Source organism: Liolophura sinensis, chromosome 10 (assembly GCF_032854445.1).
Source record: "Liolophura sinensis isolate JHLJ2023 chromosome 10, CUHK_Ljap_v2, whole genome shotgun sequence".
NCBI lineage: Eukaryota > Metazoa > Mollusca > Polyplacophora > Chitonida > Chitonidae > Liolophura > Liolophura sinensis.
In genome coordinates, this window is record NC_088304.1 from 23,519,580 (window position 1) to 23,547,385 (window position 27,806).

At 40.6% G+C, this 27,806-nt stretch overlaps 1 protein-coding gene across 1 annotated transcript; it reads left to right on the forward strand.

Moving 5' to 3' along the window:
• The first annotated feature begins 11,476 nt into the window (after nt 1–11,476).
• LOC135476554 (claudin domain-containing protein 2-like) lies at nt 11,477–27,355 on the forward strand. The gene is made up of 4 exons (XM_064756610.1): nt 11,477–11,862; nt 22,759–22,947; nt 24,004–24,150; nt 25,183–27,355. Exons 2-4 carry the CDS (start codon nt 22,770–22,772, stop codon nt 25,338–25,340), a joined length of 483 nt encoding a protein of 160 aa, XP_064612680.1. The 5' UTR covers nt 11,477–11,862; nt 22,759–22,769; the 3' UTR covers nt 25,341–27,355.
• Nucleotides 27,356–27,806: the final 451 nt, after the last annotated feature.

A 27,806-nucleotide genomic window follows, 5' to 3' on the forward strand; every position in this document is an offset into this window, starting at 1 on the left:
ACTTTCCGGTCATGTGCACCGGAAACAGCTGTCTTAAATTGCAGGCGTAGTTGAATTTACGCAGAAACGGACGAGTGCTATCAGCGTAAAGGAGGGTGTAAACCTGGCTGCATGACAGTAGGGAATAGCTGCATGCATGTGTAGTACGAAAAGTGTCCGCACACGTGGGCTGTAATTTTGCAATGGCAGTATGATATTCCTCTGGGTCTCTGTGAGGAGGAGAATGACTAGGAGTGACGTAAATCACTTGATATTTGCACGTGGAAAGTAGTTGTAATACATGCATGTTTCATCACATACGGTGCGTTGTTTGAGAACATCAGCATCTTTTTATTCTGTAGATTGGGCTTAGGTGAAACTTATATTTTATCAAACTTTGTGTTTTGTTGCCGACAATGTGTCAGTCAGCCTGTCTCCTGTAACAGTAACAAAATCCAGGTCAAGGTTTGCCTCTAGGCCACAGGTGTTTTAACTGCACTCAACACCAAACAGGACTATTGATTGTACCCGCTGGAGACTTTTTCTCGGTATCCCCAGATCAAAGCAAAATGGGCTGAACGTACCGAGAAGTATATAAGCAGTTAGAACACGTAGACATGAAAATAATGTAATTGTTTTCCTTCTCATAAGTACAACTTACTACAAGCATTTGTAGACTTTTGTCATTGTGGTATGTTTGAGAAATGCATGCCTAGAAAAGAGTTTTATCTAATGAATGCAAAGGCTGCCATGTCGGTGTCTCTCTAGGCGTTAACTGTTACACTTAATGCTAGTGATTCAGAATCATGGCTTGGGATAAGACAAACTACTCAACCATCGATGATAATATATGCACGTGCGAACAAGGCGGTAAATTTTCAAATATCTTCACATATATCTGCAGATATTTGAAAATATATATACATATATATGTGTGTGTGTATATACACATATAGAAAGCATGTCACTGTGACCAATGAGTACATATGCGATGTACAAAAGTGCACACTGCACGATACATCTGAACTGACATTTGGCACAAATATGAGCATTTATGCATGGTTTTCCTCATGTAGGACAAATTAACCTGAGGAGAGATGTAGGCTTGCTGAATGACTGAGAAGTATCCTCGACCTTGACCTATGAGGCCGTGTGTTTATATCTGCAGGTTTACGCACCAGGTTTCCGTCTTGTATTTACTATAGATTACTGTTACTTAGCCATGTGAAAATGAATTCGTTTCTCCGACAAATTCGCCACTTGCCTGTGAAGCTTTGGTATTGGTATATGACAGCGACATGTACGTCACGAAGGGTGTGTGGCCAAGATTTTAGTAGTGATTGAGTGGTCTTTTGTGGAATTTTGGTTTTGTTTGCATCAGTTAGCCATTTATAGAGTCAGAATTTATAGAATGAATGATATGGCTTAATGCCAATTCGAGCTATTTGGTGGAAACACACTTCAGTGACACAGGAGCCTCTCACGAATGCGGTCGCTGTGAGTTCAAGCACAGCTCATGCTGGCTTCCTCTCCGGCCGTACGTGGAAAGGTCTGTAAGCAACGTGCAGATGGTCGTGGGTTTCCCCCGGGCCCTGCCCTGTTTCCTCCCACAATAATGCTGGCAGCCGTCGTATAAGTGAAACATTCGTGAGTACGGCTTGAAACATCAATGTCAGCTATAGATTGCAGCTGGAATTGGCGACTATTTGATCTGGAAACAGTATAGCGAGTGCGGCAAGATTAGGCTATAGTAGCGATAAGTGAGCGTGAAGCCACGTGGAATTTGGTATTGTTTACATTAGTTGATCAGAGAGTCAGAAATATCGCACTTATCTGCATGTGTGTACATTTATTTGTTAGATTGCTGGCATTGACCTAACTTTCCAGAGGTATGTGATAACAGTGTATGAAAGCGGTTAACTATTAATGGACAGCATAATGAGTGACCTACGTGGCGTGTTGTGCTGGACCTGACCACATAATGCCAAATGCAATTTATAAATTGCTTTTCTTATCAATCATAGCTATCACTTACACCGTTCAACATTTGCCTAAATGTGAACTCAGGTTATGTAGCATGCAGCTTGATGTTAACCGTTGTCCTGCTCTTTGCCTTATCTATATAGACCTGTTTGGAAATAGTGGTTTTGTTCAGTCAGGACTCGGAAATATCGAAACAGCTTTCAGGTATATAGTATATTGCCACTGGAGGTAGTTTAGTATTGTTGCCCAACAAAGTAGGGGGCTTCCGTGGCCGATGCAGTTAAAGCGTGCCAGCTCGGCGCAATGGCCCAGGAGCCTCTCACCAATGCGGTTGCTGTGAGTTCAAGTTCATGCTGGCTTCCTCTCCTGCCGTACATGGGAATATCTGGCAGCAACCTGCGAATGATCGTGGGTTTCCCAACCATAATTTTGGCCGCCGTCGTATGAGTGAAATATTCCTGAGTACGGCGTAAAATACCAATCAAAATAAACATAATCGGCATGATAACATTTTTTCCATTTATTTAATTGATGTTTTATGCCGCTCGTTTCGCCTAGGTTTTATATCTGAAAGTTTGTCAGATACCCACCGAAGGGCGGTGGTTTTTTCAATGCACGGTTACTCCCAGCCACGATCCACTCTTCAACCAGTGAGCGGTAAAATACATGTTTAAAAGTACGTTGTGAAGCAACTATAATCTAGTGGTTCGAACACATTTTATCTGAACCTGCAAACAAATAATGGTCAGTTAAATAGGTGGATGATACAAATTCATACTCCTTACAGCGCGTGCGTCGCTCTCTGCCTTTCGCTTTACATCTCTGCCACCAACAGCAAATTTTGTACGGAAATCTTGAATAACGCCGAGGTCACTGGGGTCTCGGAACAATTCATCTCAACCTTTATCTCTAGCAATACTTTATACACATGCATACTGTTTATCTAGAGTATGTACAACACGATCCCAAACAAACCCGAAAACAATTTTATTGACGAATGCTGATTAAATAGTTCCGCGCGAGGACTTACGTGATGAGGCTAAGCCTAAACAAGCCTACGTGCGTCTCACAGGCTCCAAAGGTCAAGCTCGTTAAGTGGTGGCAGAGATATAGAGCGAAAGGTAGAGAGCGAGGCATGTAAGGAGTGAGGTACGGAGTTGAGGTTAAGGGGGTGGCGGTGGATGTGACTACGAGGCTGTTGATAGTTTCAACAGACAGTCAGTACGACGTTAAACCCCAAGCACTCACTCGCTCACTCACTCAACAGACAGTCTCCCTATGATTTGTTTCACATATGTTGGACCTACAAGCACCTGGGTTATAAGTTCGCATGTTCTAATTGTTATCGATTTTTGAACGAGCCATACAAATCTGGGCGATAGAATGAATACAAATTTCGATTGGTCGAACGGATTGGGGTGCATGATGAGCCACCGAACACGAAATCCAATAGATTTGTAGAGCAGCTGACTTTATTGTATGTGAGAAATTCAAGGTCAAACAACTCAAACACATTGGAGGCAAGGAATGTCTGGAAAGTATTTTCTCCGAAAAGATGCTTGTATATAAGCAGAAGATGAAAAAGCAAGAAAACCACTGTGGCACCCTGGCGTTGTCGTAGCAGCTTTACAATAACAACCGGTGCAGCATTCACAGTACGGCGGCTTCCATTTCCCATTATGTTAATTAGTCCTCTCCACGTACGTCACTGTGCCTGACGGGAGTTAACTTGGTGTTACGGAGTGGTGGCTTCGTCTATATGTCTAAACACCAACTGCCAAATTGATTTGCCAAATTAACTTCGGCAAGTTTTGATGTATGAGGAATTTAACATAAAGTCTTGATTCTTGTAGTTATATTATTGTTCTTTAACACCATGTTCACGATTTTTAGCGAGCGTGTGTATCCATGCATGTCTAGTTTATTGCAGAGAGAACTGCTAAGAATTGATTACCCAAGATTACTATACCCACCCCCTTAAGAATGCCAAGGTGACAAAATGCTATGTCGAGGTCGCGAAATCTGGAATCAAACCTGGATCGGGTCATACCAGAGACTTTAAAGATGGGTGTTGCCTCGCACTTAGCCCTGAGAGGTTAGAGCAAGTAAGCAGGACCCAATGACTAGGTAAGGTGTCATGTCAGGTGTCTTCGGCATGATGCTTCAGTGGCCGCAGGACTTGGGGGCATGCAGTCGCCCTGGCACAAGAAGACGCAATATATGTACACACATCTTGTCACTCCTTGTCGTTGTACAAGTGGAAAGTTAAGTACGACGTAAAACCCCAAGCATACATATATATACAAAATGAGCTGAAGAAATGATTGTCAAGCGGTAGGTTGATTTTTTGATATGTTATAGAGAAAACTGCAATTCGCATGTGGTGGTTTGGCATGGTATCGCACTAAATTTTGGGGATATATGTACATATATTTAGTTTACAAAAGTACTGCAAACATAGTAAGGAATATCCAATGCTCTCATGTGCCGTGCCGTTGACTCGGGCAGTGTGGTAGAGCTGCATACATGGTTCTAACAGCATCACCCTTGTATAGTTCAGGGGAGACCAAGAGAATATACACATAGTCGTGTTGGCAAGTACTTGCTGTATTGATTAGATCATTTGTGAGTCACTGTCACGCAGTAATACAAATTTCTGTGTTCACTCATCTCCGCGAGCTTATGTCAAAACACACAGGAGTGTACCATAAAGCCCCGAAGCGTCTTTTGGCAGCAAAGCATCTTTTATCTAGGTCAGTAAATGTAAGGCGCGTAATCAGTCAGAGCAGGGTCGATGACCTGTGCCTTAGTGACATGTCGTCTGGGCTAAGCACAGTCCGTTGTGAGAGCCGCTCGGCACGCCCCGTGTGGCATGACCAGACGTCCTCACAAGCGAAAGCTTGATTGTAGCCAGCGTGCAAACAAGATATGCAAAGTGAAGTATTTGAAATATGGGATGGGATTATGAAGTGATGCTGTTTAAATATCTCTTTGTGCTTGTTGCAGTTTCTAAATTTCAACATAGGCACTGAGGCGTCATGTTTGAACTGAACTTTAAACTGGCATTTAATTGTGCAGCTGGTTAATAGCTGTTCTGTCCTAGCAACGTTTCCTTCTATTTCATGTGATTCTGCCGCCAAAGTTCAGGTTAAACATATGTATATAGCTTGCTGTATGTATATATATATGTACACCGAACGTTGTAGTTATATATAGCTTCCTGTATGTAGCTTCCTGTATATATATATATATATATATATATATATATATATATATATATATATATATATATATATATATATATATATATGTACACCGAACGTTGTAGTTTGCGCTGTCGATCACATTGTTGTGTAATTTGCCCAATACAGGAAGCTTTACCAACGAGTCTCCCGGTATTACAGAGAGGTTATGTCAGAGAATGTCCCCGTATTACAGAGAGGTTATATCAGCGATTGTCCCCGTATTACAGAGATGTTATGTCAGCGAGTTTCCCCGTATTACAGAGAGGTTATGTCAGAGAATGTCCCTGTATCACAGAGAGGTTATATCAACGATTGTCCCGTATTACACAGAGGTTATATCAGCGAGTTTCCCCGTATTACAGAGAGGCTATGTCACAGAATGTCCCCGTATTACAGAGAAGTTATATCAACGATTGTCCCCGTATTACAGAGATGTTATATCAGCGAGTGTCCCCGTATTACAGAGAGGTTATGTCACGGATTGTCCCCGTATTACAGAGAGGTTATATCAGCGATTGTCCCTGTATTACAGAGAGGTTATATCAGCGAGTTTCCCCGTATTACAGAGGCGTTATGTCGGAGAATGTCCCCGTATTACAGAGAGGTTATATCAGCGATTGTCCTCGTATTACAGAGAGGTTATGTCAGAGAATGTCCCCGTATTACAGAGAAGTTATAACAGCGATTGTCCCCGTATTACAGAGAGGTTATGTCAGAGAATGTTCCCGTATTACACAGAGGTTATATCAGCGAGTTTCCCCGTATTACAGAGAGGTTATGTCAGAGAATGTCCCTGTATTGCAGAGAGGTTATATCAGCGATTGTCCCCGTATTACACAGAGGTTATATCAGCGAGTTTCCCCGTATTACAGAGAGGTTATGTCAGAGAATGTCCCTGTATTACAGAGAGGTTATATCAGCGATTGTCCCCGTATTACAGAGAAGTTATATCAGGGAGTTTCCCCGTATTACAGAGAGGTTAGGTCATAGAATGTCCCCGTACTACAGAGAAGTTATATCAGCGATTGTCCCCGTATTGCAGGGAGGTTATAGCAGCGAGTTTCCCCATATCACACAGAGGTTATGTCAGAGAATGTCCCCGTATTACAGAGAGGTTTTATCAGCGATTGTCCCCGTATTACAGAGAGGTTATATCAGCGAGTTTCCCCGTATTACAGAGAGGTCATGTCAGAGAATGTCCCCGCATTACAGAGAGGTTATATCAGCGAGTGTCCCTGTATTACAGAGAGGTTATGTCAGCGAGTGTCCCCGTATTACAGAGAGGTTATGACAGAGAATGTCCCCGTATTGCAGAGAGGTTATGTCAGAGAATGTCCCCATATTACATAGAGGTTATGTCAGCGAGTGTCCCCGTAGTACAGAGAGGTTATGTCAGAGAATGTCGCCGTATTACAGACAGGTTATGTCAGCGAGTTTCCCCGTTTTACAGACAGGTTATGTCAGCGAGTTTCCCCGTATTACAGAGAGGTTATGACAGAGAATGTCGCCGTATTACAGAGAGGTTATGTCAGAGAATGTCGCCGTATTACAGACAGGTTATGTCAGAGAATGTCCCTGTATTGCAGAGAGATTTTATCCGCGACTGCCCCCCCCCCCCCCCCCAAACATTACAGAGAGTTTTTAAAAAAAACTCTGTATAGACAGAATTATCGTCAATGAATGCTGTTTCGTGCCGGCTGAGCCGCATTATTTGCATAGTGGAATATTATACTTAGCATGGTTGATCTTTCGTGACGGTGTAACATGAAGTTTTAGTGCAACAACGTTAGAGCTTCTAGCCATTGGGAGTCCGGTCGGTTGTATTCTTATATAGGTTACTACAATAGCACTGAGTGTGTAAGATTATGGACAGTGACTCGGTCTATAATTAATTATGCGGGAAAGTAAATCTGAATTGATGGAAGCTTACATATAACCTGGGGAAGTCTGATGGTAGATTATAGAAACTCTGTCACATTGACATGACCAGGCCTCGAGATATCCAGAATGTTTGTAATCAGAATGCCACAAATTAGACCCACCAGTTCAACTTGCTGCTCATATATATGCCCAAGAGAACTGATGACGCTACTCTGCCCTTTCTCACACTGACAACGTTTGGCGTATTTGAAATGAAGGCGAAAAACGAAACTATGAGAAAATGAATTTCACATTGATCAGAAACGAATAGACCTTGTGATTGGTTAGACAAAGGATTAACGTCACAGCAAACGTTTAAATTCGTCTAAAAGGAGAAGGTTGTATGTTTTTTTTGCAGATAGCTCAGTGGGATATTGGAATGTTTTAAAGCCTTGTGTTCGTGAGTTCGAATCCCGCTCTACCGCATATTAGTCGAAGGCGCACTCAGGTGGCACAAGTCGTCACCCATCGCCACCCAAATAATCACTTGCGCAGACAATAGCGTGACTTCACAGAAAACATGTAAGTAGTGGAGTACCTATATCCAGGTTAAATATGAGATGCTGATGGGTTCGTCTTACACGAAGAAAGTATTACACCTATTATCATATCGGCCAGACGATTTGATTTGATTTGATTGGTCTTTTACGCCATACTCAAGAATATTTCACTTATACGACAGCGAGCAGCATTATGGTGAGAGGAAAGCGGTCAGGGACCGGCTGAAACCCACGACCATCCGCAGGTTACTGTAGACTTTCCCACCTTCTACCACATGAACATAGGCATATACAGCAGTCGTACTTTCTTCAATAAGAAATTACGGTTTTCTGAATAGAGTGACGCCACAACAAGCGTTTAAAGAGAGGTTGTGGCGGAGAGTGTTCTCGTATTACAGATAGTTCATGCCAGAGAGTGTCCCCTCATTACAGAGTTTATCTCAGTTATAATATCCCCGTATTACACATAGTTTATGCCAGAGAGTGTCCCCTCATTACAGAGTTTATCTCAGCTATAATATCCCCGTATTACACATAGTTCATGCCAGACAGTGTCCCTCATTACAGAGTTTATCTCAGCTATAATATCCCCGTATTACACATAGTTTATGCCAGAGAGTGTCCCCTCATTACAGAGTTTATCTCAGCTATAATGTCCCCGTATTACACATAGTTTGTGCCAGAGAGTGTCCCCTCATTACAGAGTTTATCTCAGCTATAATATCCCCGTATTACACATAGTTCATGCCAGAGAGTGTCCCCTCATTACAGAGTTTATCTCAGCTATAATGTCTCCGTATTACACACAGTTCATGCCAGAGAGTGTCCCCTCATTACAGAGTTTATCTCAGCTATAATGTCCCCGTATTACACACAGTTCATGCCAGAGAGTGTCCCCTCATTACAGAGTTTATCTCAGCTATAATGTCCCCGTATTACACATAGTTCATGCCAGAGAGTGTCCCCTCATTACAGAGTTTATCTCAGCGATAATGTCCCCGTATTACACATAGCTCATGCCAGAGAGTGTCCCCTCATTACAGAGTTTATCTCAGTTATAATATCCCCGTATTACACATAGTTTATGCCAGAGAGTGTCCCCTCATTACAGAGTTTATCTCAGCTATAATATCCCCGTATTACACATAGTTCATGCCAGACAGTGTCCCTCATTACAGAGTTTATCTCAGCTATAATATCCCCGTATTACACATAGTTTATGCCAGAGAGTGTCCCCTCATTACAGAGTTTATCTCAGCTATAATGTCCCCGTATTACACATAGTTTGTGCCAGAGAGTGTCCCCTCATTACAGAGTTTATCTCAGCTATAATATCCCCGTATTACACATAGTTCATGCCAGAGAGTGTCCCCTCATTACAGAGTTTATCTCAGCTATAATGTCTCCGTATTACACACAGTTCATGCCAGAGAGTGTCCCCTCATTACAGAGTTTATCTCAGCTATAATATCCCCGTATTACACATAGTTCATGCCAGAGAGTGTCCCCTCATTACAGAGTTTATCTCAGCTATAATGTCCCCGTATTACACATAGTTCATGCCAGAGAGTGTCCCCTCATTACAGAGTTTATCTCAGCTATAATATCCCCGTATTACACACAGCTCATGCCAGAGAGTGTCCCCTCATTACAGAGTTTATCTCAGCTATAATGTCTCCGTATTACAGATAGTTCATGCCAGACAGTGTCCCTCATTACAGGGTTTATCTCAGCTATAATATCCCCGTATTACACATCGTTCATGCCAGAGAGGGTCCCCTCATTACAGAGTTTATCTCAGTTATAATATCCCCGTATTACACATAGTTCATGCCAGAGAGTGTCCTCTCCTTACAGAGTTTATCTCAGTTATAATATCCCCGTATTACACATAGTTTATGCCAGAGAGTGTCCCCTCATTGCAGAGTTTATCTCAGCGATAATATCCCCGTATTACACATAGTTCATGCCAGACAGTGTCCCTCATTACAGAGTTTATCTCAGCTATAATATCCCCGTATTACACATAGTTCATGCCAGAGAGTGTCCCCTCAGCTATAATGTCTCCGTATTACACATAGTTCATGCCAGAGAGTGTCCCCTCATTACAGAGTTTATCTCAGCTATAATGTCTCCGTATTACACATAGTTCATGCCAGAGAGTGTCCCCTCATTACAGAGTTTATCTCAGCTATAATGTCTCCGTATTACACACAGTTCATTCCAGAGAGTGTCCCCTCATTACAGAGTTTATCTCAGCTATAATGTCCCCGCATTGCACATAGTTCATGCCAGAGAGTGTCCCCTCATTACAGAGTTTATCTCAGCTATAATGTCCCCGTGTTACAGAGTTTATCTCAGCTATAATGTCCCCGCATTGCACATAGTTCATGCCAGAGAGTGTCCCCTCATTACAGAGTTTATCTCAGCTATAATGTCCCCGTGTTACAGAGGTGTTTATGCCAGCGAATATCTCGGTATATGTTTGACACTGAGTTCCTCCGAATGCACCTCGGGTGAACTAGATAGGCCCATATACTACTATACGGGCATTCTGATTCAGTGTGTCTGACCTACATACATATATCCACGTGTAACACGGCCCACGATTCTAAAAGATTTGTTTTGACTCTTTTTGTCTGAAATGTTTATCGCCTATGTATATGAGGGAACAGTTAGGGTTTTCTATCCAGGGCTGCAGTTTATTGTGAGTGCACGAATAGCACGACCATTGTTCCACAACATGTTTGACTTATACTACGCTGGAATAAATGTGACCCAAATGGTGCTGTCAGATTTCAGCACAGCTGCACGCACTTGTACAGCGTACCTGTATAACAAGCTGGTTATCGGATCGGAGTTTAGATCCAAACGTTGTGCTTTGTTAGACATTTTGGGCAGCACGTGACCGCTGTATTACATTACGTGACTGGTAGGTTCACAGCTGTTACACTGTTGAAAGATACACTCAAAAATTCCTTTAACAGAAAGTCTGTTGTCTGAGCAATGCTAGAATGTATTGTGTTATCATAACATATTTAACATAATATCCTGCTAGTCCAGTAGTATGGTTATGTTGAATTAATAGAATTTGTGTGCTGGAATAACAGAATACATTCCAGAATCACTCAGACAACAGACCTTCTCTTAAATTTAACATATTACTGTTTTCTGAGAGTACTCATCGAACAGTTTGTAGATATGAAAATCCACCTATGGCAGGTAGACATAATTACAGGTTTGTATGCTCTCTAAAAACGATTGTGTCCAAATTTGCACATCGAGACTGATGTGTGTACCAGCGGTACACACACACGTACAAAAACAAGTCACAGTGGATGTATTACATGAGTGCTGGTACACAAAATTATGTAGAAGTGCATTTTTGCCACAACAGCGTGTACCACTAGTACACAGTAATTTCTAGAGAGTACGACCAAAAATATGGCGAGTGTACAAGGTTACATTTGCTCCCCATGATCCATAATTACGGTTTCATTTGAACTGACTGCCCGGTTTCCTCCCACCATAATGCTGGCCGCCGTCGTATAAGTGAAATATTCTTGAGTACGGCGTAAAACACCAATCAAATAAATAAATAAATCATTTGTCACATATACAGAGCGACCAGGGGCTGATTTCATGAAGCGTACTTAGTGTTAAGTATCCCTTGGTTAAGTGCACTTTATTTATCTACAACATACGTTGCCATGGTAGTTAAGGGCTTTAACTAATATGGGCTTCATGAAACCGGCCCCCAGTATGTAATCATCCGCTAATATCTTCATACCAGTAAACTGGCACCTCCCATGAAGACAGAGGAAAACGAAAGAAAACACCGCCGCCTCACACTATATATATCCGTGGCTAACACTAGAGCCGTCGCATATATCATATATTTGCCAGCGCAGAGCTGTGTTTTATTCCCCAGTGTGTGGTGGCTGCCCTGAAAACACTGTGTAATTACTGCTTCATTAAGCGGAGCGCCCCAGAGGAAAGAGCGATAACCCTTAGGCCGTTGGACGCTGTACTGGAGGTGATTATTCTACACACACCAGCCCATACAAGAATGTTCAATTAAAAACGTTTATTAAGTGTCACGTGACTGATGACAAATCTAGCGCATTTTTACTATTGAACGTGTCTGGGTGTAGCGCATTCCCACGATCATCGGCAGAGACGTTGGACAGTGTGTGTACGACCTGTGCTCCTTAAACGTTGGCGCGAAACACAAGGTAAGACTTATGACATTCTACCGTGTTTTTTTTTCGGGGGGGGGGGGGGGGGAGTATTATTTGCCAGACAGAAATCTGGTAACAGCCTATTGTATTATCAATACGAATGGGAATTTTTGGGCCGATGGAAACAATAGTATAACGAGATATAGCAGTTTTTAACTCTGAACGCGCCTTGTGCTGTATAGGTGCATATCACCGTACGCGTTGTAGAGGGCGAGCCTTTTGTCATTCTGTTTTGTCATCTCAGTTGTTGTGAACAATCATTTGTCAAACATGACCAGCGTTGACGACTTACGGAGTTGTTGTAAATGGATTTCCCCGAAACAACAATGTAGTATTCAGCGATTGGAGTCGATATTTATGAACACTGCCACAAAATGAAATTGGCTTGTACGATCGGAAGAAGACAGTATTAACATTGTAAAGCTCGTTTAGTTCGCAGGAATAGAAGCAGAGAACAAGGTATAACTTTTGGGTCAATTCAATGGTAACTGGCTTTATTCCTCTCTCAGAGCGTTAGACAAGCTGTGGGCTGACCTAGCTAGGCCTGCAGACTCGGGGCGGGACAAATACTGAGCCAGAGCGTTTTTCCGGAGAGAACGTACCCTGGGGCGCTCCCGTTAATTATCCGGGGCACTAGTTCGTTTGTTGTGACTTGCTTTTCTGGGTGTTTTCCAATTTAACTCAATCATAGAGTGGTTACAGACAGAAAAGAAAAAACGAAGCCACACAGACCCCAGCGAAGAAAAGCATGTCAGGACGATAAAGAGCAACATCGAGATGTTTATAATTGGATGTTTTGTACTTAAGCACGTCGTTAACCGGTTTAGTCTCTAGTCCGATTAGACATGAGTTTTTATCGTTTTGAGGTCACATTTTTATACTGTCAAAAATCAGATCTTGTCCACTGCATACAAATGTTTAATAAGACGTATAGTTTTGATTTAACCTACAAACAGTTTCGGCGAATGTCTTTACCGCCTGTTTATTAAGTTCGTAGCATAAAATTGGAAATCTTTTTTATGCGCACAGTGCGGTGCCCATGTGTTGGAATGCTGGAATGCTCTTTATCTGCAGGATGAAAAAAAAACACAGAAGGATATTTGCATATGTGATCTGCCTGTTGTGAAGATTGATGCATAATTAGCAAACGTGCTCCCCCCACCCCCATCACCCTCCAAGCCTCTCCATGTAATATACTCACATAATGATACAAGCATATATCCAGGACTGCCGAAGTACAGGCTGTCTGCCACTCGGCCTTCACACCACAGCGAGACGTTATAGCTCGGCTCAACATTAACACCTTAATAAAGTGCGGTGTTTCTGTGACCTTTATTCGTCTCAGTTAACCGGTTGCATAAATGTTGTTTTCCGTGATCAGACCGATAAGCAGGAAGGGTCTAATTGACAAGCAGAAATATGGTTAATTTGTACGTGCATGTACACATGATATTAGCGAGGCCTATGTGGCCGAAGTAGTTAGCGTGCTAGCACGGCGCAACGAAGCATGGGTCTCTCACCAATGTGGTCGCTGTGAGTTCATGTCCAGCCCATGCTGGCCTTTTCTCTGGCCTTACTTGGTCGTGGTCGTGGGTTTCTCCCGTTTTCTGCCTGGTTTCGTCCCACCATAATGCCGGCCGTATAAGTGAAACATTCTGAAGTACGGCGTAAAACACTCAAATAAATAAAAAATAAGTCATATATTGGCGTTATTTCATGCACATTCAAAATCACCCTCCTCCCCCCTAGTGTGGATTATCATCGAATAAGTGAAATATTAAACAACGTAAATAAATAATGCTAAGCTAGGGTCTTGTTGGATATGCAAACCCATGATTTCTACTGATATGCGGCTTAAGTCAGGAGTCCAGTGCATTGCCTCTGTCTCACTCACTGCGTGTACAAGAACATATACTGGAAACATCAGGCACTGTATTGTCATGCAATTATACATGGTTAGTGCAATTTAACTACGTGTACAAAGTGTATTAGTAATACCATGCACTGCATGTACATGAATGTTTATTTATTTGACTGATGTACGCTGTACCGATTTCACTTATACAATGGCGGCCAGCATTATGGTGGTAGGTAACCCAGAATGTTTAATGTTCACGTCATGCCCTATACACAATTACATGTACACGTAGTGTCCTCATCACGCGCAGATAACAGATAACCTGGTTATCCGTGTTACAATGTTACGTGTTACTTGTGAATTAGTGCCATTGTACGAAATTGCCTTCCCATATATAACCGAAACTGCACGTGAAATGCTATTACTGTATATCATGTTATTGTTTATTAGCTATGTATGCTGTTAAAGAGTTATAAGGAGTTATAAGTTTATGATGCAATGGTATTGTGAAAGAGACATTCGAAAGTAACAAGTCGGATGGGAGTCTGTTTCACTTCTATACATGAATGTTAATACATAGGCCTATACCGCGTACGTAATACCAATTTGTCTACCGTATACATTCTTTTCTCTACGTTTTATTAATTTTCTTTGATATGTGGGCCTCTACGTCGTGTACACTGCTCTCAAAGACTGAGCTACATCGGGTTGCGAACTCGCGAACCGTGCGCCTTTACACTTGACTGACATGGCTAGTTTGAAACAAATCTTTAGCACTATAGGACCTGAAACGAAAATGAAACTGAAATTGTCTATAACAGTGATACTGTTGCGACGACACTTTCTACACGACATCGTAAAATTTCTCAAATGCACGTCAGACTGAAGTATCTTCTAACGTCTGAGTAATTAAGTTTTCTTGCATGTGTTATTAGATCTCTTTTTGGCCACACACCCCTGTACTTGTTCATTTCCGTCCTGTATGTGTTGTTCATCTTGTGGGGGTGTTTGCCGGGGTGGGTGACTAAGTGTCACCAGGCGCTCACGTGAAGTTGTTGACGGTTTACTTGCACTTTGATATAGAAGTATAGTCTATTTCTTTAGAGAGTCGCCTATATTCAGCTGTCATATCATACACGCTAAAAAAATTGCCTTTAGCCAATGACGTGCAACAACACAAGCTCTACACATTGATACGCTGGACCCATGTTATTACGAAGAAAATGCCGCTAGAATACTTTTTCTAATTTGTAATGCGAAAGTCCACAGGCTTAATGTCTAGAACTCATTGCCTCCGGTGAAGTCAAAAACAAGTTGTATGCTGGATAATGGGCGTGGAGAGTAATTTGTTTTACAAAAGCTACACCAACAAGCCGTTTGAACAAACTCAACGCAGTAACACAGGGTACACTACTGTCTCTGCGCATAATCGCTTTAATTTTCTTATCTCCATATCTGAAACTATACTGCCCTGAGATCATATGCTACAAGAGATAAAGTAGAATTCATTTATTAATGTTATATTATATTCAAACGTGCGGACGATTTCGAACATGACGGTGTTAGAAACAGGGCTTACAGTAAAGTCGACAGCAGATAACTGGTGTCACCTTCCTTCAAAACATGTTGAACTCTGCTCCAATATTTGGAATGCCACTTTTTTTAAAAGTAATTATGACGTCACCCGAGGCAATTGGTTCTTGTCGTCGAAAGCGAGCTTATGGACTTCAACATTATGAATTAGAAAAAAGTGTTCTTACTTCATTTTCTTAGCAAGAGTATGAACTTCAAACATTTCAATGTCAAGAGCTTGTGCTGTTACTTGTCACTAACGAAAGACAATTGATAGCTAGTATGACTGATTTTACAGACAACTAAATAAGGGCGACTTTCTAAATGAAACAGACTATAGCTCTGCCTGCGTCTTAATACTTCGATTGTGTAAACAGACTCAGGCCTATGGCTGAGACATTAAGTTTATCACGTGACTCCGGCTTCAGCGTACAAAAGCTGCAAACCTGTTTTCAGAGTTTGTGTGAAGAATGGTATGCGCAGACGTGACTTTCTAGACAATGAGTTGCAAGGTGAAAACCACATGGACATGTAAGCAGGAACAACGCATTCTTGTAGAGCATCGACCCTCCGAGTGAAGCCAGCTCGTATTACGCCTCCCTATAATGTTTCATCACTCATCTCATGATATAGAATTCCGTGGTCTCCTTAATTTTGCATCGCACTTCACGGAATTCGGCAAAGTTCCAGTTTATTATATTTGTTTAAAGCATGTTCACCTGCACTTTTTTTACCAGGACAGTATGGTTTCCATGAAACCCATCTTCTATGCTCTCAAAAAATAATCGGTAAATCTAACGAGTGATTTATTTATTTATTTATTTGAATTGATGTTTTACGCCGTACTCAAGAATATTTCACTTATACGACCGCGGCCAGCATTATGGTGGGAGCAAACCGGGCAGAGCCTTGGGGAAACCCACGACCATCCGCAGGTTGTCTGAGTGATGCTAGAATGTATTCTGTACAATGGCAGCAGATGACTGTTAAATGTAGCACAAATATTCTGTTAATTCCACATAAAGATTCTATTAGATTAACAGCGGTATTATGTTAAATTTAACACATTGTTATGTTCCAATAATAGAATACATTCTAGCATCACTCAGAACACCAGACTTACTGTTAAAAATTAACAGATTATTTTTGGAGTGTAGGTGTAGTTGCTGAGTAGATCGTTAGTCAAAAATCGAACAACTAAACAATTCCTCATTGGCATTTTAAATTCTGTCCCTCACTATATAACCGAATGAAATCGTCTTGTTTCCGGAACACACTGCTGATAGAAACAAACGACCCAGTGAAATGCATAAACTGATTTAGTAACGCTGTTTGTGTAGTAGCATGTTGTGTAGTTGTTGACGGTGGACGGGCTGACATGAAAGACAATGGGTACCGGTATATAACTTTCAGCTGACCTCTGGATTGTCCCGTCACATCCTCAGTTCTAAACAATAAAGTCTACATATCTCCTCGTTTTTGGGGCGTGCAGGGGATAGATTTAAAAAGAAATAACATAGCGAACCAAACAAAATCAGTCGACAGGTCATTGACCTGTTTTCGTTGGGCATTTAACAAATGACTGGAATTTCACGTGGACGCGGCTATTTTGCTCTGTGCCCGGACGTTGACCGCGCGTCGGCAGAGAGCCAAACGTTTTGGTCTGTACCACGTCTCCGTAGTCCGGTTTCAGGCAGCATGATTATCGGTTTGAGGCCTATAATCATGATAATCCATTGATTAGAATATATCTTCGTTAAGCGGTGTTTAAGCAATAAATTCCAAGTTAATTGCATTTATTGTCCAGCATGATAGATTTCATAAATGATAGTTGACGGAGATGGAGTCCGTTATCATTTGGACGAGTAAGCATTGTGGAACGTGCTACAGGTGTCAGATAAAAGTCACGCGACTGTTCAGAAATGTAAAACTAGACTGATTTGATAACAATAATTATCGACTTTGAACAAATTAATGGGCACACACCTGGTGGTGAGTTAGTGTCAACTAACCGAACTGTGGTACATCACTTGCTAAACTGTGAGCACTTACTCTACCGAACTGTCAGCTATGTCAGCAGATAACTGTTGTTCCTCTAACTTATTGTCTTGAACATAGTAGTAGCTGACCGCATTTTTGTGACTTTTTTTTTCTTTTTTTTGTGTGGAAATAATTCACAACAAAGTTGGAAGTACTGCTTTTGCGAGCCTTATTTAGCCAGAGAAATAAATCTCGCGGAAATCTCACGAGAACAGCGAGATTTAGGGAGTAGGGGTAACGCGCTTTACAGAAAAGGCCTGTCACGTGTACTGGATGTCTCACTTTGATAAAGATTGTTCTCACCAATTATAAACTGATGACGAGAAATAAATCATCGGCCTTCCTGTCGTATACATTTCTTTTGACGGAATGCGTTTGTAGATATGGGCCTGAGCGTAAAAACACATAGAAATGAAAACCTGGATCTGTTGTCCGTGCATATCTAGTGCAATGTCACAGCTCTACTTGAAAATAATGTCGCTCTAGAGACTTTAGATTTACTGGTTCTTGACAAAATTCCCGTCTTTCAGATGCGTATTTGCAGTATTCGTGAACATTAAAAGCAGTCTTCTACATTTTCTCAGCCTGTGAAGAGTGGTATAGAACTGTAATATTCGCCCAAAGTCCCTATAGCAAACCTAAAACTAACCTACGTCATTACCAGGGGGAGGTAAATACGTCATTATCAGGGGGAGGTAAATATGCCATATTACCCTGGTGAAAGAATTTTTATTTTTTTAAATTTCGCCTCTTGCAATAACTTAAAGCTCCATCGGGAAAGTCGACATTATTGCAGCTTTACACAAATAATACGATCAATCAGTCTGTGATTCGAACTCCATACTTTATCTTCACCAGTCAGGATTCCGTCGAGGATTACACCTTAATTTGGTCGCTGATTCCAAAGAGTCTAAAACCTTTACACATAGCACAAAATGCATGTATGTGTGGCCCAATCACGTGACTAAAAAAAAAAGGGACGGCGAATTAAGTCGGTTGCATGCTAACGCTCTTTTCGGCCGTAAATCTGCATAATGCTGTTTTGTGGAGTTAGCGTACATCCAGTTCATGTTATTTTAAATGACCCTCTGGTATGGATCTAAAGATGCAGTGTGGTGCGTGATTTATTTCTGTAGCATTTGGAAGTTGCGTTAAAGAGCAACAGGAATAAATTCATGAACAGGTGTTAAGTTTTTACTACGACATTTCTGTGCAGATGCTTGTTTCAAATAATAGGCATCATATACTCAAAAACAATCTGTTAATTTCAACAGAAAGTCTATTGTCTAAGTGATGCAAGAATGTATTCTGTTATTATAACATAATATTGTGTTAGTCCAATACAGTCTTATTGATTTTTTTATTTGATTGGTGTTTTACGCCGTACTCAAGAATATTTCACTTGTATGACGACGGCCAGCATTATGGTGGGTGGAAACCTGGCAAAGCCCGGTGGAAACCCACGATCATCGGTAGGTTGCTGGAAGACTTTCCCACGTACGGCGGGAGAGGCAGCCACCATGAAATTCAATATAATCTTTATGCTGAATTAAAATTAATAGGTGTTCTATATTTAACAGGATAATCTGCTGGAATAACAGAATACATTCTAGCATCATTCAATCAACAGACTTTGTGTTAAATTTCACAGATTATTTTTTTTTTTGTGTAGATTGTAGGTTATTTACGAGGCATTGCACTTGTCTCTGTTTGCAGGTTGTGTTTTGACGGAGTTCTGTGACTATTTTCCTTGAACGGGTGCGTCATTACACTGTATATGTGCGTTTGAATGCCTGTACGGTTGCCTGTTTTGCATAGACTGATGGTCGCTTTAATACATCCAGCTAATAAATGAATAGTTGACACGGAGTTGACACATAGTGCCTGAGCGGTGGCCAAGGGGAAAGAATTTTCAACAAAATCATTGAAGTAGTAGTCTTGCGTGGGAGAGGGCGAAATACCTGTGTATTTCATAGATAGGTCACAGGGTCTAGATCTTAATCATCTAGATCAAGATATTAAAGGGCAGGTGTGTGGGAGTTGCAGCATTGAGTGGGGGGAGAGGGGGGAGGGGGGCGGTAGAAATGCGAGGGTAAAGTTATTTACAGATGGTATCACGTGTAATAGCCCACGTAGAACGAAAGACGACACGAAGTTGTCATTCAGTTACTCTTCATAACTGTTTCTGCTTTAGTGTTTTTAATTTTTTTTTCTATCTGAATGATGAATTTTAACTCGCTACCAGAACTTTACAACCGGTTTGTTGAAGCGTAACATCCGGTGCCTAAATGAAGCGGAGCGACACAATGACAAAAACCTGTTGCATCTGTTAACCCAGTGTGAGAAATGATAGCTCGTCCTACAGCTACGCAGAGCATAACAGGGTTGTCTTCCTGGCCCATTGCTACTTTCATCCTTAGGACGTTCACCTGTGTATATGTATCCTGGATTAACGCCCTTCGTAGAATCGGAAGACGTTCTACTTTTGATAGTAACTATAGCCGTGAGACTTTATTGTCACGAGATTTCAGGACTATTTTTGTACGCGGAAGATACTCATTGTAATTTGATTTTTCACTGAACTGTGTCACAATATTAAACCAATATCAATCTAATTTTTTGCACCTGTCTACAGGGCGACGGCCTTCCGTTAAGCTTAATAATTTTTTTCCTTACATGATGAAATGTATTAGACCTACCATGAGATTATGAATCTTTTAAATTAGTTTTAAATGAAAAGTAGAGCGGATGCACTCTTCAATACAATTCTAGTGCTGAAAAGCACATGCAATACGCTGGATTTTGTGAGACTCTTCAATACAATTCTAGTGCTCAAAAGCGCATGCAATACGCTGGATTTTGTAAGACTCTTGAATACAATTCTAGTGCTGAAAAGCGCATGCAATACGCTGGATTTTGTGAGACTCTTGAATACAATTCTAGTGCTGAAAAGCGCATGCAATACGCTGGATTTTGTGAGACTCTTGAATACAATTCTAGTGCTGAAAAGCGCATGCAATACGCTGGATTTTGTGAGACTCTTGAATACAATTCTAGTGCTGAAAAGCACATGCCAATACGCTGGATTTTGTGAGACTCTTGAATACAATTCTAGTGCTGAAAAGCGCATGCAATACGCTGGATTTTGTGAGACTCTTGAATACAATTCTAGTGCTGAAAAGCGCATGCAATACGCTGGATTTTGTGAGACTCTTGAATACAATTCTAGTGCTCAAAAGCGCATGCAATACGCTGGATTTTGTGAGACTCTTGAATACAATTCTAGTGCTGAAAAGCGCATGCAATACGCTGGATTTTGTGAGACTCTTCAATACAATTCTAGTGCTGAAAAGCGCATGCAATACGCTGGATTTTGTGAGACTCTTCAATACAATTCTAGTGCTGAAAAGCGCATGCAATACGGCCTGGATTTTGTGAGACCGCTATTCATATGTAGGCTATATATGATTCCTATCGTGGTTAAGTTGAGTACTTTGGCGCCTCAAATGTTAATGTAGTAGTTTTATAATCCGCTAAAGCTGACCTTGTGTTAAACGGGTGACTTTCATAATATTCTGATATTTACCACTGTGTTGCAAACTAAAAATAACGTATACAATGCGCCTTAGTTTTGGAATTTCTCTCTAAGCTATGTCTACAGTACCGTTACCTCATAACCGTGGCCATATAAACTCAAAATTAATTGGAAGAGACAGTCTGTTGTTGGATCATGCTAGAAAATATCGAGTCATATTCAACATAGTATCCAGGGCACGGTTGTTAGAAAGTGTATTAGCTAATACTGGTATTAAGTCATGTTTTATATTTAAATTTTTAGCCAAATTCAGCAGCCATTGCAGTTCTCCAAAGACAAAGAATAATAGCAGCAGTTTTAGTTCATACTGATATCATGTTACACAACTGAAGTACGAAAGTGTAGGTTTGGCTTAAAGTTTAATCTGGCTTTAAGTCTTAAACCCGTTTTGAACAGCCGGACCCTGTTAGTCAAACACAGTCTATGTGTTGAGTTAACTGGATATGTGTGTTATGTTTAACAGAGTACTATACTGTAGTGACATACAAAATACATTCAAGGATTACTCAGATAACAGACTTATTGTGAAATGGAATACATTGTTATAATGAGAATATGTTACCGAGCTAACTAAAGCATTTCATTGCACAGTGACTGTTAGGTCAATAACGTCGGGTAATGAAACGATATCTAATACTAGTTTCTGTGCGAGTTAAGTTAAATGAGGCAGATATGTTCGTTTTGACAATGGGGTAGGCCTGCGTGAGATGGGAGAAATGGAGTGGAGTTGAGGGAGGACACAATTTGGATGATAAGACCCTCAGTCTAAAAGCCCGAGGCAGTAGCAGTGATATGTTATGATTAATATCACAGTGAGTGAGAAATGTACCAGTGTCACGTGAGGGCTGAAAATATCGTTCCTATCGAGCGAGCATATCAGCTCCAGTCTGAAGTCATCCGGCCCGTGCAGATTTTAACATTTTGGTGACCTCGGGCGTTTGCATACTGACAACAGTGATGAGACGAACGCCAAGAAAGAAATAGTCAGTCCTTGAATAGCTTTGAAAATATCTTGGGAAGACACCAAAATTTGCTTCACTTTTCCCTGTGGCCCTGATACACGAGTTTATAGCATCACCTTATACGGCCCAAACGTTAGAAAGTCACTCTTTGGAACGTAAACGAACTATCAGCATGCCGGAAAGAGCCAGAATTAGCTAAATCAACGTCCATGCAAGCAGATCCCATTTGTTGAATGGTCAGAGAGCACCACGTGACTTTATTTACGTCCCAAATGCGAAACCGCAAACCTGTGATTTTGTTTCATTATCCTATATATTATCCAGTTCTAGGCCTACGTGTGCTTTGATTCACAGAACTGTTCGTACATACCAAAATCGCTTTTATTACCACGAAAAATGCGGTCCTGTGTAATTTAGTACTATTCGCCTTTGGACGGTGGGTTACCACATGACTAGTGCTGTAATTAATCACCAGTGTAGTTCCGTGTGAGTTCGAATCCAGCTTCTGACGTGCCTTTGCCTTAGGAAAGTTTGCCCAATACTTTCTTTATCAGCCACTTTCAATCAGTTTAGTTTTCTTATGAACATATATAATTCTAATTCTTGTATATTACAAAATTCCTTACAGCTTAAAACACTTATTGCGAGTAAATAAGTGAGGATAAATGGATTTATATATTAATAAATAAATTTCGTTTGGTTTTTTTTTCAGAATTCAACAATATGTGTTTGAAAATAGGTTCTGTTTTTCAAACTAGAGTACAGTTATCTATGTAACTCATTTGTATAACTATTTTCTGCTCAGCCTCCACACTTAATACATAAATATTAATAAATAATTTTCTGTCCAATTTTCCCCCCAGAATCCAACAAGATGGGTTTGAACACAGCTTCACAGTTCCTGAAGATAGCGGTGGTATTGTCATTGTTGGCTGCCATCTTTCACGCAGTAGGATTCGCCACCAACTCCTGGAGAGTGACATGGACGTCCCACCAAGGCCTGTGGGAAACATGTGTTGGCGATCTCTGTGGAAAATTCGACACACGGGATAGTAAGTTGCTTGTTCCTAACAATCAAATCTTGATCATCGCCGAGGTCGCCGGGCTCAGGGCGGCGAGGCTTGAAGTGATGTCAAAGAACACAAAAACTCGACCTTCGTTTCTAGTAATACTTTATACTCATTCGCTAGGTCTAAAGTATTGAGAACAATTTTATTGATGAATGAATGCTGATTAAATAGTTCCAGGCGAGAATACATATGCTGGGGCAAAGCGTAAACAAGGCGTAGGTAAAATACCAGCGGGCAGTTGTATTTTCTGGGCCCTATCCGACATCCCCCACTCATAAACCTGAATGCCATCGTATTGGCCAGCGAGAGATGCACTACAGTGAGTGAGTGCTTGGGGTTTAACGTCGTACTCAACAATTTTTCAGTCATGTAACGACGAAGGAATCCTTGGGGTGCATGTACGTGTAATGTGCCTCCTTGTAGCAGGACGGATTTACACTGCTCTTTTATCTAGTGCTGCTTCACTGAGACGACTTACCGTAAGCCCCGCCCGAGACAGTATACTGATACGGGTCAACCAGTCGTTGCACTATCCCCTTCATGCTGATCGCCAAGTCTTAGGTGTGACTCGATCAAGGATCTACCGCTCCCGAAGCGGACGCTCTACCAACTGTGCTATCCGGGCCGGAAAAAGATACACTGCACCCCAAAGAAATAATCTGTTAATTTTAACAGAAAATCTGCTAGAATGTATTCTGTTATCGTTACATACTACTACCTCATATGTTGAATTAATAAAATATGTGAGCTATATTTAACAGAATAGTCTGCTGCAACAACAGAATAATCTGCTGCAATAACAGAATAATCTGTTGCCATAACAGAATACATTCTAACATAAACGCAGACAACAGGCTTTTTGTTCGATTTACCAGATCATTTGTTGAGAAAATAAAAACATAAAAGCAGAATTGCGTCGGTATGTGGAAAATTTCTGCTTTGTATTTTTTTTTCTGGGCTGAAAGCAACATGTGTGAATCAGTGCTCATAAAGTTTACATTTTCTCCTCACCTTCACCGCCATATTTCCTGCCCACAGGTAAATTCTTGGCCGTTCGTGCAATGGAAACTATCGGCTTGATCATGGTCTTAGCCGTCCTGCTCGTGGGTATAGTTTTCCTCTGCGTCGACAACATGCGCAGAAGGTCCATCCGGAGCTTCCTCATTTTAGGTTCGCTCTTGGGAGGTAAGTAAGGGAGATTACTCTAAGACTGTTTGGTCCATCCATAAAAGTCAACCTCGTACAAGTGGGATACACATATGTACAATGCTTACAACAACAGAGTACACTCAGAAGTGATGCTAGAATGTATTCTGTTATTATAGTTTGTTAACACAATATTTTGTCATATTCAACATAATATTCTGCTAGCCTAATAGAATCTTTATGATAAATTGGAAGAGTTTGTGTGTTATATTTAACAGAATAATCTGGCCAGCATAATGGTGATTATTTCTTTTTTAGTGTAAATGTTTAAATATATGCATATTTATTTATAGGGACTTTGGGTCTGTAATAACAACATTCAACTGAATTTAAAAGCATAAATGAAATCCAGTTTATTTTACTGGAATAAATTCGTTGAGTTTTAGCTGTATTCATGTGGTTTTGTGTGAGTGATCGAGTGCTTGGGGTTTAACGTCGTCCTTAATGCTGAGCATGCGGTCATAAACCTCTACGTTCACTGTAGCATTACGTTATGAACGTCTACGTTCATTGTAGCATTACGTTTTATGTACGTTTTTGTTTTTCCTGAACGATATGCAGTTCCCCTGTAACAAAATTACGACGCTAGTGCAATGTAGCTTTGAAGTGTGATACCAGACGTACAGTTTCGTACTATTGGACACAAATAGCTATTACTTAAGGCTTTCAGCCTTAAATAATTTCCTTGTACACTCAAACAAATAATCTGTTGACAGACAGATTTTGCTGAGAGACGCTAAAGTGTATTTTGTTATTATAACATAACACCGTGTCATAGTCAACATATTGTCCTGTTTGTCTAATACAATCTTGATGATGAATTAATAGGTGTGCTATATTTAACAGAACTATCTTGTGGAATACATTCTAAAATCACTCAGACACCGGACTTTCTGTTAAATTTGACAGACTATTGCTTTCAAAGTATAAGTAGAAAGGAATTTCTCAAGTTTGTTCTGACCCTAATACAACTTTTTGTTTGGGCTAATTTTTTGCTGTTTTTCAATTCAGTCGTGGCCATCACCATCGGGCTCATTATTTACGGAGTGGATTACATCCAAAATTGTGGACTATCATGTAAAGTCGGCTACTCGATGGCATTAACTATTGTTGGAGGCATCCTAGAATTGGGTGCTGGCGTCACGTTTGCATTGGATCGGCCAAGATAAATGGATTCGCCCAAGGCCGCTCTGCAAATGGATTCGTCCAAGAGCGCTCTGCAAATACTCATCCTACACACTGACTCTACAGACTGTGAATAAGCCGCATAGAGTGCGCATGACCGGAATGTCTTCGCGGCGGGACAAACAAACCCACGTGACCATTGTACAGCCCTCAGCGGTCGCATTCAAGTTCGAAAATTTTCTGTCAGTTGGACGCCTGAAATTTTACTTAAACTATATAGTTTTAAGTCGAAAATATGAAAAATTCACATGAAAAAGCCCTGGAGCTAAGCTGAACTCTGGACTGTCGCCGTAGTTTGTAAAGCTGTAATACAGGCATGAAAGGCCACGTGCTTTTATTTGTCTTCCGCGCGACACGTTCTGCGCAGGCGTATACCGATGCGTGTTAAAACTGCTGTCTGGCTTAGAAAGATAATACTGATTTTCTGCACTGTACATGTATAAAGGCAAGCATTCCACTGACGTTCATTTCACTTCGGATTGTGTTTTTATATATCAGTAAATAACACAGAACAAAGGCATATCTGTAATTAAAATATAGGCCTATACATGCATATTATATTATGTACCATAAACCGAGGTTTATGAATAAAATTAGAATATCGCACCCTCTGAGAAAAAATAGTTTCGTCACGAAGCAGTTGGTGCGAAAAGTTGCCAGAAAGTTCGTAAAGAACGTATTTGCTCATACCCTATGTCTATTTCTTTTGTGTCAATCTAATAAAAACGTAGCAGTTTTTAGGTGCCATTTTTCTATAGTGCTTTTGCTGAAAGAAGTGAATTCATATGTGAGAAATTCATTATCCCGTTCACGCGGGGAAAATTGTGAATAAACTCAAGTCTTGACTCTTAACTCTAACAGACGACTGCGATCGCAAATCGTCTTTAGTGATGTAGTTAAACCCCACGATTAAGCTCTCTGATGTCACGCAGCGAGCAGAGGCGAATGAACCCGTCAAAGTGTCCCTATAACCGAAGTTTAGAATCTCATTTACATCGGTTTACACTCAAAACATTAATCTGTTAATTTTAACAGATAGTCTGTTGTCTAAATGATGCTAGAATGTATTCTGTTATTAAAACATAACATTCTGTCATATTCAACATAATGTCTTCTGCTAAATTAATCGAATATGTGTATTATATTTAACGGAACAATCTGCTGCAACACCAGAATACATCCCAGCATCACTCAGACAACAGACTTTCTGTTAAAATTTACAGATTAATTTTTTGAGTGTGGCTACCACTGCTGTGACCCATATACTCACCAGCAATGCGGCGATAAATTGAAGACCACATCTTTGATTAAACTTGCTAAAGTTCGCTTGTGTGGCGACCACTGGAACAAAAGTTAAGAGTAACTTATCCACATTATCTAAGCTTGTTTAAGTGTCATTCTTAAAACGTTAGACCTACTCAAAGTCATCCTCATACTCATTGTTTAACAAGTTTAGCTGTTCTTCGTGTGAACCAGGCAACACTCTTTGATATTTACAATGCCCGCGAAACTGGTCATGACCGTTATTATTGTTTTTTAATCTTTTGCTTTGTTTTTGTGTTTTGTAAAAACATAGATCTACTGTGTTCTTTTTTATGGAAGAAAAAAAGTTGACGAAAAAGTACAAAAAAAAAAATTAAAGCTGTGTACATATTTGTTTAGTACTAGCACATAAAATGAAATATTTACAAAGTAGTAAGTCCAGCATAGTATCACATAGTAAAGTACGAGATGTACTTCAATCTCATGTTTGTTTTACCGTTTTATACTTATGCATAAAAGCGGACATCGTTGTCATTTGGAGCAACCAATCTGACAGTTTGGTTTAAGAAGTTCAAGTGGGGAATTTATGAATAGACAAATGGGAATTTTGCCCTTTTGCGTGGTCAACGTTTTTACCCTCTTCAAGCTGTTAATGATATACAGAAGCAAGCATAATATATCTTTAACCCCCAAAACACTCATTTATTAATTTTAAATAAAATACTGATAAAATATACATTTTTGTTTGCTTGTATCCCTTACTTTTTGTCTGATTGATTGGTTGTTTAACTATCACACGCACATGATGCGGTGGCCATCTGCCTTCTGAGATATTGGGCAGACTCTGGGGAAACTCCACGACCAACCTTAGGTAATTGATGGCGGACCTACCCACATACAAACGGAGAGGAAGCCAGCATGTGCTGGACTTGAACTTACCGCGATCGCATTGGTGAGAGGGCCCTGGTTCATTGCGCTGCGCTATATAGCACGCTATTACCACTCAGCCACTCAGACCACTTCTGACAGAGAGATCAACGGCCGATTCCATGAAGCCATTTCTGACTTAAGTAAAAATTTAAAATGCGATCTTGAAGCTTATTTTTTGGCTATAGAAATAAAACTTTTATCCACGTTATCTATATTACCTTAAGTCAAATGTATCTAAATCTTGTAACAAAAACTGA

What these genes read in the sequence shown, in the direction of transcription:
- LOC135476554 (XM_064756610.1), top strand. Translation starts at nt 22,770, where the DNA reads ATGGGTTTGAACACAGCTTCACAGTTCCTGAAGATAGCGGTGGTATTG. An exon ending in AAAATTCGACACACGGGATA is followed by an intron (nt 22,948 to 24,003) that starts GTAAGTTGCTTG and finishes TCCTGCCCACAG; the next exon opens with GTAAATTCTTGGCCGTTCGT. An exon ending in TTTAGGTTCGCTCTTGGGAG is followed by an intron (nt 24,151 to 25,182) that starts GTAAGTAAGGGA and finishes TTTTCAATTCAG; the next exon opens with TCGTGGCCATCACCATCGGG.